Raw genomic sequence first — 16,324 nt, 5'->3', positions numbered from 1 at the left:
CATTTCCGTCACACGCTTGAGGTATTCGGCCAATCACAACGCACTGGATAGCTGGCCAATCAGAGCACACCTCGCTTTTCAGTCCGATGAGCTTTGTAAAAATCGACGCGTTTCAGAAAGGCGGGGCATAGAGGAGAAACAATAATGTACAGTATGTTGAAAATAATGTGTTTTTTTAACCTTAAACCGCATAAACCGCACATTTCATTATACCAAATACACAAAATAATGTTCTTTTTTAACAACGTCATATGACCCCTTTAACATTTATTTAATTTACTTTGTATTATTGCCTGCCTGATGGATACAAGCTATTTCTGAGTTCAGCTTTCAATTGTTAACCAGTGAATTTGAAAAATAAACGTGATAGTTTGATAAAAATTTAATCGATAGCGTAATTATTCTCTAGTGTTGTCTGGAACCTAATCTCCGGCGAAAGGCTTCTGCACACAAAAAAGAAAAGCCCTGCATGAACACGCACGAACAGCATAATGAAGCGAGTGTATTTCCTGATGGATCTCATATCTATAAGATGATTTCTGTGTGCGAGGTTACAAACGTATGCTCCTTTTCTATGTGCGTTCCTCACTTAACACGAACATGCAAGCACACATCCGGGATAGTTTAAAAGAACTGGGGTCTTATCGGGTCCATTTGGAAAAAGCACATGTATTTTTATTTGAGACCCAAGGCCGCTAATACCGAACCCAACCCGTGTCCGAGGCACTCGTAGAAGTTTTGTACCCGAACCCGCTTGGGTCTCGGGTCGGACCTCGGGTATTCAGATCCAAGTGGACCCGTGAAGACCTCTAGTTTTTTAAAAGTCAGTACAGTATAGAAAATATTTAGAGAACTTTATACAAGTATATTATACTTGTATTTCAGCAAGGATGCATCAAATTGATTTTATGATGTTACAAAATACTTCTATTTCAAATAATTTTTTTGTTTGTTTGTTTTTAACTTTGATTCAATCCTGCAGTACAAAATGCAGTACAGTTTCCACAAAAATACTAAGCAGCACAACTGTTTTCAACTTTGATAATAATAATAATGTTTCTTGAGCACCAAATCAGCATATCAGAGTCATTTCTGAAGGCTCATGTGACACTGGCATAATGGCTGCTAAAAATTGAGCTTTGCCAACACAGGAATAAACTGCATTTTAAAGTATATTAAAATATAAAACTGTTATTTTAAATTGTAATAATATTTCATAATATTAAATTTTTTTCAGTATTTTTGATCACATAAATGCAGCCTTGATGAACATAAGAGAAAATCTTACCAACCTCAAACTTTTGAACCAAAAAGTAATACGATTAATTTACACAATCAAAAGTAAAGCAACAAAACATAAGTACCTTTCCCTGGATCTCGTCATCAAGTCTCTTGAGTTGTATTCTGCGCTGATCTTGCTGGTGCTTAAGAAAACGTCTTCTAGAAGAATCAACCAGACTGAGCTCCTTCACCTTCAGCTCGCGCTTCATAGCAGCTAATCTGAGCACAGAGGGTTACGTCAGTTGAACTGTGAAACTGCAAAATTGAAGTAGGTCATTAGCAAGAAGTCTAGCAGATGGAGGGAGACCTGCCTGGCTCTCTGTTGTGCAAGTTTACGCTCCTCTTCCTGTAGGATCCTTCTGCGTTGCTCTTCTCCTTGCAGTAGCAACTCCTGCTGTTTGTACCAGGCCTCAAACTCAGCCTGCTGTCTGACTGCTTCAGCGTGCAGCTCCTGAACCTCTTGTCTTCATAGACAAACATAAGCCGAAACTTTTTTGTAAAATGTGCACCAAGTATGAAATACCCCAGTCATATCAGTATTACAAATGAATACAAGTTTACACCTCTCCCTTAGATATTCCACTTCTTGTTGCCGGATCCTCTCACGTTCTTGGGACTGGTACTCTACTATGAAGGTGGGGTATTTGTTGAAAATGGGGTACTGCCCCTGTGTCAGAGGTTCAAAGTCACTCAGCACAGCGCTGGGTTGGATGTCCGCAGGGGTGCTGTCCATCAACCGATAGGTTTCCTTCAGCATAGCACTGATGTCCAAGCTATTCTGATGATGGAAAAAGTACTACATTGTGGAAGGGGAAAAAAAACAGAAAGAAAGAAAATGTATATAATGTTAGCATTTGTTATTAATAATAATAATAATAAATCATTTAATAATATATACATTACCATTCAAAAGTTTGGGGGTCCATAAGATTCTTTTAAAGTTTTTGAAATAATTATTTTATGCTCACCAAGGCTGCATTTATTTGATCAAAAATACAGTAAAATCAGTAATATTGCAAAATATTATTACAAATTAAAATAACTGTTTTCTATTTGAATACTATTTGAATACTAATTTCTATTTGAATTTATTCCTGTGATGGCAAAGCTGAATTTTCAGCGGCCATTCCTCTGGTCTTCATACTCACACAATCCTTCAGAAATCATTCTAATATATTGATTTGCTGCTCAAAATGATTTCTTATTATTATCAATGTTGAAAACACTTTAACATTTTGTAAAAAAAAAAAAAAAAAATAATAATAATCTTTGATCAATAGAAAGTTCAAAAGAATGCCATTATATTAAATAGATTTTTTTGTAACAATGTAAGTTTTTACTGTCACTTTTGATTGATTTAATGTGTCTTAATATTTTACAGACACCATTTATTTATTTATGATGATTATGTTTTATTATATTATTATTTATATAAAAATAAATAAATAATAATAAACACCCCTAAATGGAATAAACTTGTCTTGATAAGCCAAATTTGTTCTTCATAACATTTTTCAAATGGCTAGTAACTGTAAAAACCGCTTAAAAATGTCTGATGTTATACCTCAAAGTCCTTCTTGTCAGTACAAAGCAGTAGCGGTGCTCTGCAGCAGGTGACATATGCCACCACAGCCATTAGAAGAAATGAGGGGTGGTTTGAGAAAACATTGTCAAACAGTTTCAGCCACTCTTCTGTCATCAGAACCTCAGAGAACAGGGTCTCAAGAAGAGGCCATGCATACAGCTGGAGAGGAAAAGCACAGTGTGTAGGGCATTCACTTTATCTTTGGCTTCAAGATTAAATTCTTTGAAAGTCAAAGTCTATATCATATAAACACTTATGTTGAAGTCTTTTACCTGTGAGGTAACACCACAGGCAACAAAATGCTGAAGCAGCTCTTTATCATGATGGGCCAGCACATTCTCAGCCAGATTCAGCACATTAAGCGGAGGGTTGGGAAAGTACTCAAACCAGTGCTGGCACCAGTTCACTGTAAAAGAGCAATTCAAGACACTTAAAGTCTCTCAGCTATGGACCAAATCGTTGAATCACAGCCAAAGAGACCAGTGGTATGTCACTACACTACACTACTGTCTTGCACTACCTACCAATGACAGTGGCCACTACTTCAAAGCAGATCAGTGGATTGTTCTGGAACAGCTTGACAAATGGGAAAGCCAGCAGAGGGAGATAATCAGTCTCGCCAAAGACAGCAGCCCAATGAGCAAGAGCAGACAGCACTCTGCCAGGTCAGAAATTAAAAGATGAATATATATATGACACTTGAATGTAATTTAAGATTTTGACATAATATTATAGTGGGTAAATCTATATATATACAATTAAATCATCAATTGATTGATGCTGTCCACCTCTGTAGGCCTCTCTGTAGTTTGTGGCTTTTGATGGGGTAGTGCTCCTGAAGGCACACGTACGCTGAGTGCAGGCCTTTGTCAGTCAGACTGCTGAAAGCTGCATGGTTCTCAGATAGATGCAATAGAGAACGCCAAATAAACATCCTGCCGGAAAAACAAATACACACACACACACACACACACACACACACACACACACAAATAAAGTGGAGACGCAGACTACAGCTTCACATTAAATCAACAAAATATCATTGCTTCTGCATGACACATTTATTACATTACCTGTATTTGGCTGGGTATTCTCCAAATGCTCTTAGTAACGCTTGTAGTCTTTTCTTGTTAAGGCCATTAGGCAAATCATTCTACACAAAACAGATGAATTAGATATGATTATAACTGGGTCAGAAGTTAAATAAGGGGCTGTTAAATAAAAGAGAATGTCTTGAAAAAGCAATACAGAAGGTGTCATAGGCACCCAACCCCCAAATAAAAAAAATGAATTAATTAAAATATTGAACAAAACTGAATATAAACAGAACCTCTTTGTCATCCAGTGTGAAAACAGCAGATAGTAAAACTTTGGATTGGATTCTGCGTCCTGATGTTTTCACATGCTGACCTGCCCCAGCATAAACCTTCCTTTTCAAACACGATCCCTCACTGCTTTTGCCTTTAGTGACCCGTTTCAACAAAGGCTGGGGAGGCTACACAAACAAAAAAGTATATAACACACATACATTATACCAACATATATTCAAAAGTTTGGGGTTGGTTCGTGTTTTTAAATTTTTTTTGAAATAAGTCTCTAATGCTCATCAAGGCTGCATTTATTTGATCACAATATTACTATTTTTACTGTATTTATTAAAATATCAAATATTATTACAATTTAAAACAACTTTTTTCTATTTTAATATATTATAAAAATGTAATTCATTCCTGTGATAGCAAAGCCGTCACCATTACTCCATTACTCTAGTCTTCAGTGTCACATGATTGTTCATAAATCATTCGAATATGCTGATTTTGTGCTCAAGAAATACGGAAGATTTTTTCAGGATTCTTTGATTAATACTAGAAAGTTCAAAAGAACAGCATTTATTTGAAATAGAACAATAAATAAGAATTTACCTTACTGATTTCTGGGGTAAGGCTTCGTACATCATATATTCTGAGAGCACCGCTGTCCATCACAGCAACAATATGGTGGCCTTTAGGACAAATGGCTGCCAATGTGATGGCGTCCTCATGGGACCCTATTTCAAAGAACTGCTTGCATGACTGAATGTTGATAAAGCGCAAGATGCCATCTTGGCTTAAAACACCCAGAATCTGAGGAGAGAATATTACAGTACGAGTTATTTCCAACGTATAAACTGGACAATAGGGGCAAACTTTTCATGAACTTTTCAAGTTCATCAGTTGTTATTCTTCTCATTAATGACTGAGTGTTAGAAAAGAAATGAGATAATTTCTCTAACAAGGGCACAATATGCTGAAAGCAAACCATAAAGATTACATGTTACACAGTAAACGTACATAAAATGAATGTTTTTAATAACAAATATGTTTTTTAGGTTAGCAGACTACTGATCAGTACCTGGTTGGATCCGCCATCAAAACTATCTGGCAGGAAATCCACAAATCTTACTGTCTTGACTTTTGGAGGCATTTGTATTACTCTCAAGAGCTGTCGACTGTCCAGACACCACAAATGGACTAAGTTAGAGCGTCCAGCCGCAGCAAGTGTTTTCCCATCTCTACAATGAAACAAAATGATTACATACAAAACCAGTTGGAGCTTCGCCAATTTAGGGTCTAAGTGTTACAGCCTTACTGCGTAACAGCAAATGTCCTGTAGTGTATTCTGGGCCCATCCTGTGGAACAGGCAGCTCATACTTGCAAAAAAGAGTGTCGCTCTCCCAAGCAAAAATGGAGTCGTCACTAAAGCAACTGAGAATGGTGTTGCTGTGTGGGAGAAAGAACACCTACAAAAAAAACCCCCACAGGAATGAGGGAATGATGCAGAGCTGTTACCATAATATAATGCTTTAGCACAGATAAGTGACGTCAAACCTTTTGTATGCCAACTGATTGACGAACATTAAGCTTCCTCTTTCTCTTAAAGGTGTCAAGGTTCCAGAGCTGAGCAGTGTCTGAGGAAGTGCTGATGGCGTAGCTGCCTGAACTGTGGATGGACAGGGAAGAAATGGCACCTTCGTGACCCCGCATCCAGCTCACTGGCTGTCTGGTGTCTGGAAACAGTAGTTTAAGCTTCTTAGAAGACCAGTTAACCATTTGCAGGCCTTTATGAGAAAAATATAATAATGGGTCTTACCTTTGTCAAAGCACTTAATGGAATAATCAGCCAGAGCAACCAGGAACTCTGTGGTTCTTCTCAAGTTAAACGCTAAAGCAGTGCATGCTTGGCCTGTTTTCTGGACCAGCTTAAATCTGTCGAACGATGAACGTTAAGACACATACGAGAATTGTGATAAAGCAACAGAACTGAACGCGTATTAAACGATAAAAGGGGAAAATATAGTCTACCTGTTTCTGCTAATGTCAAACACATAAATGTTGCCATGATGATCACCAGCAAGAAACGACTCTCCTGTGGTGTCAAAAGCCACTTGCAGGAATCGAACCGTCTTGGTTTGACGAGCAGACGCGTTTCGTGTCACAGTGGCCAAGACGCTGGAAATACATAAATGCATAACTGAATCTCTTCTCATTGCATAAAACAGTTTGCTCCAAGCTGGTTATATCACACTTACCCATATTTTGATGATACTGATTTTCTGTGCCATATTTTCCCATCTTCTCTGGACCCAATATCTGTAACTTGCATGATTAGCATCGACTTCGACTCTCCGGGTAGTTACTCCATCAAACAGCCTCCCGCCTCAGACGCGCATCGCAGCGGGAAATTCAATGACTGCAAACGATTTTCATAAATTCATTAATGAGTGTCTGTCAAGCTCGTTTTTAAACCTTAGTCTCATGTCGAGATTCACTGTATTAGTGACAAAAAAAACAAACAAAAAAACATTTATGCTAGTATTTGTTAAATAAACAACCAGGCAGCAAGACGCAACTTTCAGTTGGAGGAAGTAACGCATGTAAACGCTTGTTGGAAATGTCACGTGACCTTATGTGATAAAATAAAAGTAGGTATATAAACAATAATAACTACTACATATACAAAAATAAATACTACAAATAAATTAATAAAATATTACAAATGAATTCATTTAATCACTTGTTTAAATTTATAAATCTCTTGTTTAAACTAATCAAAACATTATTTGGCTGGATGTGTGAATTAGCAAAAATCATCTTGTTTTTTAATTTTGTAATTTGCAAAGGTCATTTAAAATACAGACAATGTATAAAAATACACATGTCTAAATGTATGTACTCTGCTATGAATTAAATATAATTAAAAGGACATTATTTAGAGTGCAGACCTTCTTTAATTTTGGACAAGGCTTTCAGCCAAAATGTCTTTGATTTCTTTACACTGCTGTGAATTAAATAACTATTTTAAGAAGTACATTTATTTACAGTAAAGACCTTTCATTTTGTCATATTTTTGTCTTGACACCTACATCAGCTGAGAGAGCACTCTGATTGCTTTAATTTCAAATTTCAAATTTATTTCAAAATATTACTCCAAAATCACAAATGTGTCAGCTACATGCCTTATTCAGTACATAAAATGACAGTACAGTACAGGTTTTATCACCTAGTAATATGAATAAAATTATTAGAAATTCCCCCAAAAAAAAGAACACAGAAATACACTGTTATTACAGAATAACTATTGAAACATCAGGAGAATATCCATCACAATGTCAATAGATATTTAAGTTATATATAGAAGTTAAGTTAAATATACAAATATTACTGAAAAGACACAAGCCTGTGTAAACAACATTTATGTATAATCACAGAAAGCTTATAAAGACTGAATAACAACTGATTGCAATGTCAGTTAACACATTTACTTTCATACATTTCTGTTAAGCAAATAAATATTGGTGTACCCATTAAAACCGTCAGTAGTAGTCATGTTCAGTAGCAATTAAAGCAGTATCAAATATCATTGCCACCCCAATGTACACAGGTTTAGAAAATCCACGATAAAGGATAATGTTTCAGTGTGCTTGGTAGCTCCTGCTGAAGACCTGAGCATTGGTCAGTTTAAAGCATATATTATGCTTCCAGTGTACAATCATAGGTCAGGCCTGTTAAGGCGAGTTGACAATCTGCAGCTCTCCAAAACTGTGGGTCTGACCTCCTGCCCACTATTTCACATATTTTAACTAATCTCTTCAGGCTCAATCTCTGTATCTTCCTCAACCTCTGAGTTCTCAGTGACTATCATACTGTTACGGTCACCTATAATAACATACTCTATGTTGGATCTCTCCATGTGAACGCTGCTGCCACTTATTGTATCCTGCACTGGGATCAGCTGATCATGGCTCTGACTGTCCGCCTGTTTTTTCACTGTTTGTAAAAAAAAAAAAAAAAAAAAGGAAGAAGAAATAAAGTGTTTTTTTTATTCATCTATTCAATCATTCTTATAATAATCTGTTCAGGGTTTATGTAGGTTTTATAAAGGTACATTTAAAGACTTTAAGACCATTTTTGAACAGAAGACAGTACATTAATAAATCATGACTTGAATACCTCTGCTCCCAACCACTAGAATATAGAAATAACTTTTACTGTGCTTTCTGATCACAGTCACACTGTAAGAAAATTATGGATTAATCAGTATTTTTGTCTTGTTTTTCACTGCAAATGTCTAAAGATTCTTAAATGAAGATACATTTACTTGAGAAGCAAAACGACATAAAACAAAAAATGTTGTTTTCTGAGAAACTGATCATCTGCCATGGGTTCAGAAAAATTCCCAACTGACAGATGTTTGGTATTGTTTTAAGCATTAGCTAACGTAATTTTAATGTAATTTTAAAGCAATTTCTCAGAAAACAAAGCTTCATGTGCTAAATTTGCCTCCCAAGTAAACGTATCTTGATTTAAGCTTTTATTTTTTTTGGCAGTGCTTTAAGACTTTCTGCTCCGATTCAAGACCTATTCTCTGGCCTTAATTTTTGGAAGGTGTGAATTAAGACTTTATAACACCTTTTTAAAACCTGCAGAAACTCTTCTGTTTTTTATGTCTAAAATCAAACTTAGCCTAATTTATGTGAGGAACAATAAAATAATTATATTATATAAAAATTAATGATTAAATAATTAATTACAAACATAACAGTATTAAATAGTTATATAGGTTATGCTTCCATTTTTATCAATTTATATAAATGTATAAAAATACAATAAACTGTTCGTGCATAAAGATATAACCTCTATAACCCTAAAAGAATTTGACCTATATTTCCTGCGGCACAGCACTTACCACTGTTTGCATCATTCTGAGTGAGCAAAGAATGCTGGTCACAGGTAATGCATTGGCTATTGTTGTTCCCAATAATACAGTTGGTCAGGGAAGAGTTTTGTATGTTTATAATACAAGGTGTAAACTGCAATTTTTCTGATAAGAGAAGACAAAAAACAAAAGAGATCAATATGAGCAACCACACAACACATTGCATTAAAGGGCTGTGGGACAGCAAAACAAGGCTATTAGTCATGCATACTTTTGAGAAGTAAAGTATGCGGTTTTCCACAGCAATACCTGTAATACTAAGTGGGTGAGGTAATCTTTCAAACAATAATGAGACAACAACAGGAAGTAAGGTGGAATATTAACCACTGAACAGGAATTGCTAAATAATTTCTCTAGCCTGATACTTCCTAAAACAACAGGGCAAAGATGAAAAATAGTCTATGACAAGGTACATCACCAGTAAGGCAAAATATGCAAAAATATCTACCTGAAAAAGGAATTTCCTCTACATGTTGATGGTCCTCTTGCTTAAATTGTGCTGAATGACAGCAAATGCATGAAAGAAAAGAAGAAAAGAAAGAAAGAGAAAAATAAGTAATGAATAAACAATTCAGACAGTAGCAAATATCTATTTCAAAAGTGTGTTCATTTTTGATAGATTGTCCAACCTGGAAATCCTGTAACATTCTCATACAACACCGGGTCACAAATTCCAAGGCATTTGAGGAACGAACTGCATGCATTTTGGCCTTTTTTAATGACAATCTGCATCAGCCTGGAGGCTTTCTGCATGTCCGTGGGCTGGGATGTGATAAACTGTGCTTCATACGCCGTGATTGTGCGGGATCGGGACAAACAGTTGGACATCCTTTGAACCAAATACCCAGTCATACACTTACTTAGGAAGCCCAAATAGCACTGCAATTGCTTATCTATTGGGAAAAAAGAACAAGAGAGAGTTGTTTAAAACACAAGAAGCTTCAAAGGGAAAATAAATAATGGAATACACCCAATAAATATATAAAAAGTTGTACTTAGGATAAAGTGTGAAGAATAAGTTTAATACTCAATTGCCTTGATCTTAACATGTTAAACTTTCATAAACTGTTCACAAAAGAAAGTTGTTGTGTTTTTGTAGTAGCCTATTTAAATTACAGAAAACATGTTTGATAAAAACTTAAAATCACCAGCCATTTCATCTAACAGTATCATTATCTGTGCTCAAAAATCTAGAATTATCAGTCGAAATTACATATTGTTCTTAAGCATTTACATTTGGGAAGGTTGTGGCATAAAATAAAATAAAAATCCGTCCTCTATTACTACTATACTCTACCAATAACTGTTTTGCATCGTTCACCCTGTATTTGCTTTACTACTGAATCCGACATACAGTTGATTGACAGCTATAATTATTTTTTTTGCGCTTCCTTGTTGTCACATTCTTTTAGGCTACTACTTTCCCAAAACAAACTAACAAAAAACAACATACTTGTTCGAAACTTACCGGAGGATATAACAACCGTACTGTCCATCTATTAGTAATCACAAATAATACCAATAACGCCACAAAGTAAAGTAGTTCGGGTGGCATCTGAAAACGAAACACTTCTGCCATTAATATACGTATGAGTAAATGCGCATGCGCGTTAAGAATGTAAATTCCAGACATGAATTCCCCATTTGCATTTTGTCATTCTGGTTAACCGCAGCTTTTAGTGTCATATGAACAACAACAACAACAGCAAACGTTTTAAGTCTTAAATATGTGCGTCATATTCAATAATCGCAATTTAGTGGCACACTTTCATGTATCAGTCAAATGAACAGAAAAAGGGAGTAAATAATCTAGTTTATTGTGCGCCTAATAGCCGAGCGTTTAAATGAACAACACATTATTTATCAACCATAAAGTCACTTTTGCACGTTTGTAGCGCAACACTGATGTACATCAAGTCGTCTACAAGCGTCAGTAGCACACAGCTTGATCTCTATTGGTAGTTGCTGGTTTAACAGGGAGGTTCCGTTGCACTTGATTAGATGAGGAGCATCTCGGAGCCGGTATAATGGGAGCAGAGCGTGAAAACACGAGTGTATGAGATCTACAGTCCACCGTCGGTTGGAGGCACATTCAAATTGTCGCAAAAATGAAGATTTGGAGCACTGAGCACATATTCAGGTAGAGAAAGCAGCGTTTAGGACGAATGCAGCGCTCGCGTGCACAGATTCCAGCATCCTCTCCCGATTCCTTTTGGTAGCGCTAGAGTCCGGGAACAGCGTAGGTCGCTTCCTTTGGACATTGTTGTGTATTTGGCTTTTAAGCAATCTATTCTTGCACATAACACAAATTTGAGCATTAGTTGCGAATATACATTAAGTTGGGCCTGCTTGTCGGTTAACGTCTATTAAACGTCTATCAAACGACTCACTGTAACTACTCATCACAACTGTGTTACTAACTAAACTCATAAATGTAGTTACATATTATTTAGGTTTTCGGAAACCTAATGACATTGATTTTTTCCCCTGACTGTCAGTCAATTTCAAAAGTTGACTAAAATGTGGTGTATTTCCATATTGATAAAGAGCCTAAGCTGGTTTGATGTTATTTCAACCTGTTCAGGCTGGTCTGCTTTAGAAAGGATTTTTAGCTACCCAGCTAAACAAGCCGACGAGACCACCTCAAACGAGCTAAGACCTTAAACCAACTAAAACCACCAAACAAACTCAGTCTGTTCTTTTTTATTCAGCATGATTCATCACACCTCCAAAACAGAATTGTGCAAACCGTATATTTCCTAGTTTCTTTTTTGTTGTTTAGTTGTCATTAGTTTCACTCAGAAATGATTCATTATGTGGAAATCAATTATTTCAAACAAACCTTTTTTTAAGGTCCCAGCGTCTCTTGTTATGGACGTGATGTTCGTTGATGATGATGAACTACACTGGCCAAAAAATTCTTCCTGCTTGCATTTAAGCTAAAATTCCTTTGAATATGGTTTGCCTATGAGGTCAGTGTGAGTACAGTGATGTTCCTCATAAACCGCTGAAATCTATTGTCATGTGTTTTTGTTTGTATTCACGCAGCTACCCTTGGGAGACTGTGATCAAAGCAGCTATGAGGAAGTATCCTAATCCAATGAACCCTAGTGTTGTTGGAGTGGACGTTCTTGATAGGAACTTGGACACACATGGACGTCTACACAGTCATCGGCTCCTCAGCACAGAGTGGGGGCTTCCAGGGGTTGTCAGAGCAGTTAGAAGATATGCTTCACACTGCTAAAAATATTGTCTTCATGTCTATTGAAATATGTAGTCTTCATATTTATTTATATATTTGACATCTTATTTACATTTACAGCTTTTACATCTTACATATCATATATATTTATATATGTATATATATATACATATATACAATTAACAATCGTATTAACAATCCGAAGCGATATTTAATAGTTTCAGCAATATGAAAGTGCATATAACACTAACAGTACGTAACAGTGGTTCGCAATGTTTTTGACTCCAAGGCCATATTTTGTCCACAACAATATTCAAAGGCCCCATGTTTTTCCAGTTGTTCATGGTTTACTGAATAAAGATTAAGGATAAGGATTTTGAAACAATATTTTTATACTCAGAATTTCTACCTGATAAATATATTAGAGCTTAGCATAACTAGAAATCAAACTTATATTACTATAGACTACCTCATATATCCAGGTTTTTCAAGACAATGGGGACCTTGGTTCATCAAAAACTGTCACAGAGGCAGTGAATTAAAATAAGAAATATATTTGATTTTCAGTTGTTTTGGATCATTTTAAATAATTTTACGTCTTATTGAGGCTCTCTTGGAAGTTTGCTGGGGCCTCCTAATTGAGAATCTCTGGCTTATAAGAATCTTAAATGTTTTTTTCCTTAGATTTTGGGGACAAATCGAACCATCACGTATGTAAAAGAACATTCCATTGTGGACCCAGAAGGAAAAAAAAAATGGAGCTTTGCTCAACAAATGTGAGTATTTGTTTACCATTTGACAGCTATTAATTATTGAAAGCTATTCTAATCAGATTATTTTGTTAATAGAAAGTGGTTTTATCGATATGACATGAATTCTTATCTTCATTTTATGCTGTACTAAAGAAATTCCTGTTCTCCTTCAGATAACCCTAACTAATTTAATATCAGTTGATGAAAGGCTCGTCTACAGGCCTCATCCAGAAAATTCTGGTGTAAGTAAATCCAGTTGTAATCGTATTTTATGTAATTGTCATCTAATAGTAATATCTGCATGTATATCTATGCACATACATGCAAGCCTTACAAATAGAAAGTAATATGTTAAATCAAATATCAAACTAGTAACACCAGTTTCTGAAAATGATGTTTGCTTTACTTTTGCAGCACTGTATTAACCCAAGAGGCAATCATCACGGTGAAGGGGATCAGTCTGAGCAGCTACCTTGAGGGTCTGATGGCTCTAACCATGTCAGCCAATGCAAGAAAGGTAAATCATTCTGTATAATGTAATGAAAAATATTAATTTGACCAGATATCCTTGGAATATCCCACCTAACATCATGTCATCGTGTCACGTGTTCATTACAAATCCTTGATGAAAGTTTGCTATTTTCTGAATAAATGGGAACTTAGTAGTTCCTATTTTCTTGCTGACACAATCAGAGAAGGACCAAAAATAAGCAACTTAAAGCACTGATAATGTGGTTTTGTCCCTGTCTAGGAAACCCTGTTGTTTTTGTGGATGTTTTTTGCTTGTTTTTGTTTCTATGAACAAGTAGTTTCATTAATAGTTTTGTCTTTTAGCGATGAAAAAAAAAAATGGTTTGATATTATTTTATATAGCATATATGAAACATTATACAAGACTCTAAATAAAGTATGAATGTAACTATCAGTCCACTGAAGGCGAGTTGAAGATGAACCCAAGTGCAGTTTTATTTACAGTGATTCAAACATAATCCAAAACAGACGAAGACTAGATACACAGACTTGACTTGAACAGACTTGACTTGACATGAACAGACTTAACTTGACGAGGCATGAACAGACTAGACTCACCGACAGCAGGTTACAACATCAATACACAACAAGACACAATGGGAACATGATGGCTACTTATAGCAAACAAGGAGGGTCACATGACATGAACAAACCAATGGGAAACAAGACACATGACTAAGACAACCAATCAGAACATGACACAATGAACAGAGGAACCAATGGCATGAATACATGAGGGCAAGGGAAGCATGACACAAACAGGGACCATGATTAAACTCCAAAATAAAAGACATGAAAACATGAACAAGAAACACAACCAAAACACCACACTACAATGAAGCTCTAAAGGTTTTTTTTTTGTGTTTTTTTTTGTCATAGGGATGGGACGCCATTGAATGGATCATTCAAAACTCTGAAAGGGAAAATGTCCCTTTGTGTGACTTGTGTTGAACAGGTAATGTTTCATCTAGCGCCTGTTGGGTGTTGCAAAACAGAAATGACATGTAGTGGCGAGTTTTGTCATATGCATTAGTACTATAGGTTATTTAATAATATACATTTTTACAAAATAAATATTTTATTTTTTATTCTGTATAGAAATATATATATATATATATATATATATATATATATATATAATATCATTTTTGTCTGTTTCATGCTGAGACATAGACAAGGCATGATGTTTTTATAATGTTCATTTACTTTAAATATGTGTTTCATTTGTGATTTCAGAGCCCATGAATGAGGACCACATGATCAGCAGCAGCAGCAGCAGCAGCACCAGCTCTGAAACCACATCTGGCCTGCCTGACTTTGCCCCGTCTCGCTTTGTGTTGATGTTTATACTCGAAGGTAGTCAAATTAGTGCTCATTTATGCACTGTTGGATTTAAAACCTCATAAAATTGCACTATTACAGACAAAACTTATAGTTTTGAATGTCGCTACAAAATATGCACTGCACTGACTACCTCCTATTTTAGAGTTCTTTTAATGCCATAACAGGGATCCCAGTATTGATTGGATGTTAATTTGGAATTAAGCACCTTAAAGTTCAGAATATCTAGAAATGGAATAACATTTTTTGGTGTGTTCTTAATTTTTTAAAATCACGATTAAGGGGAATATGAGGTAATTTTGTTGTTGGCTTCTTAAAGTTTGCATGGGTAATCATAAAGTGTAATTAACAGATAAAGTATAGCTAAAACTTGTAGGATAGATACTATAACTTATCAAAAGTCATTTTTTAGTGTTTACTTTAAAAGAAAGTCCTATATTTCAGATATGTTTATGTTGCTTAACACATTGTGAACATATTGTCAACCCATTTGTGAGGCTTTTATTTTATTTAGTAGAATGATATGAACGAATGCTTATTTATGGTTATTTATATGAAAAATAACAACTTATTTTAAGTTGTTTAGTGGTAAGCTACCACTAAATATTGTAGAAACTTAATTTGCTGTAAAGGTGCTTTGCAGTGATTTGTATCGTGAAAAGCGCTGTACAAATAAACTTGAATTGAATTGAATTGAATTTTATTTTTATTCTTATAATATTACTGTAGAAAAGTTACAATGCATATGTTTGTTAAATTATTAACTGTTTTCTTTAACAGTTCAGTGTATCAACTTCAACAAAACTTATGTAACTTACATTTGTAAATTGTTTGATATTTACAAACATTGCTTGTCAAAGTATATAAACAAATAAATGTTAAGGTCTTGTGGAGCCCCCTATTGGCGAGACAGTTATAAAGAAAAACTGTTTCAAAATATATTAAATAGCGCTCGAAAAGCTCAAATGGGCAGACAGCATTTTGTTTTAGCATTTTTGTATTATTATTATTATTATTTTACTACTTGACTTAAAGACTGCCTTGTTATTGTATATTTGTAACCTCTTTAATTGTTTCCTTAATTGTATTTTTTCAATTAAGTATAATGAAATGGTCATCGATCACAGCTATTATTTTCACTAGTCATAGATCTACAGGCCTTAAGAAACACGAAATAACCTACTTGACACTGTGTAACGCTCCTCCACTGGAAAAAAAGCATGTCAGCATTTCTTTCCCAATGATGAAACACTACCCACTAGAAGTAAACAAACTAAAACTTGGTTTGTAATTGAGTAATCTAGCAGTTCCTGATGACCCGTTTCAGAACAGTGGTGTGCGGTGGTGTTCTGAAATAAGGAGGCAAAGTTTTTTTT

At 35.3% G+C, this 16,324-nt stretch overlaps 2 protein-coding genes and 1 pseudogene across 4 annotated transcripts in view; 1 reads left to right on the top strand and 2 right to left on the bottom strand.

Moving 5' to 3' along the window:
* LOC107657682 (TBC1 domain family member 31-like) overlaps positions 1–6,729 on the bottom strand; it is a 12,364-nt gene extending 5,635 nt beyond the window's left edge. For all 3 annotated transcript variants that reach the window (XM_016445866.1, XM_016445865.1, XM_016445867.1), the window contains exons 1-16: positions 6,436–6,729; positions 6,209–6,355; positions 5,997–6,112; positions 5,735–5,913; positions 5,495–5,646; positions 5,258–5,417; positions 4,789–4,989; positions 4,197–4,361; positions 3,940–4,019; positions 3,655–3,801; positions 3,391–3,524; positions 3,139–3,272; positions 2,846–3,025; positions 1,845–2,077; positions 1,593–1,745; positions 1,365–1,500 (exon numbers count right to left, since the gene is read on the bottom strand). In XM_016445866.1, the coding sequence (XP_016301352.1) occupies positions 1,365–1,500; positions 1,593–1,745; positions 1,845–2,077; positions 2,846–3,025; positions 3,139–3,272; positions 3,391–3,524; positions 3,655–3,801; positions 3,940–4,019; positions 4,197–4,361; positions 4,789–4,989; positions 5,258–5,417; positions 5,495–5,646; positions 5,735–5,913; positions 5,997–6,112; positions 6,209–6,355; positions 6,436–6,518 (2,400 nt within the window). In that variant the 5' untranslated portion in view covers positions 6,519–6,729. The remainder of the gene's footprint in view (positions 1–1,364; positions 1,501–1,592; positions 1,746–1,844; positions 2,078–2,845; positions 3,026–3,138; positions 3,273–3,390; positions 3,525–3,654; positions 3,802–3,939; positions 4,020–4,196; positions 4,362–4,788; positions 4,990–5,257; positions 5,418–5,494; positions 5,647–5,734; positions 5,914–5,996; positions 6,113–6,208; positions 6,356–6,435) is intronic.
* Positions 6,730–7,588: 859 nt separating this feature from the next.
* On the bottom strand, positions 7,589–10,698 carry LOC107657683 (uncharacterized). Its single transcript, XM_016445868.1, has 5 exons — positions 10,591–10,698; positions 9,752–10,015; positions 9,571–9,621; positions 9,093–9,227; positions 7,589–8,173 (listed from the first exon to the last, which is right to left on the bottom strand). Exons 1-5 carry the CDS (start codon positions 10,616–10,618, stop codon positions 7,983–7,985), a joined length of 669 nt encoding a protein of 222 aa, XP_016301354.1. The 5' UTR covers positions 10,619–10,698; the 3' UTR covers positions 7,589–7,982.
* Positions 10,699–11,112: 414 nt separating this feature from the next.
* On the top strand, positions 11,113–15,475 carry LOC107657685 (PRELI domain containing protein 3A-like; annotated as a pseudogene).
* Positions 15,476–16,324: the final 849 nt, after the last annotated feature.

Source organism: Sinocyclocheilus anshuiensis, unplaced genomic scaffold (genome assembly GCF_001515605.1).
Source record: "Sinocyclocheilus anshuiensis isolate Anshui unplaced genomic scaffold, SAMN03320099.WGS_v1.1 scaffold43, whole genome shotgun sequence".
NCBI lineage: Eukaryota > Metazoa > Chordata > Actinopteri > Cypriniformes > Cyprinidae > Sinocyclocheilus > Sinocyclocheilus anshuiensis.
The sequence above is the reverse complement of the archived record's forward strand: the minus strand, read 5'-3'. Positions and strand labels throughout refer to the sequence as shown.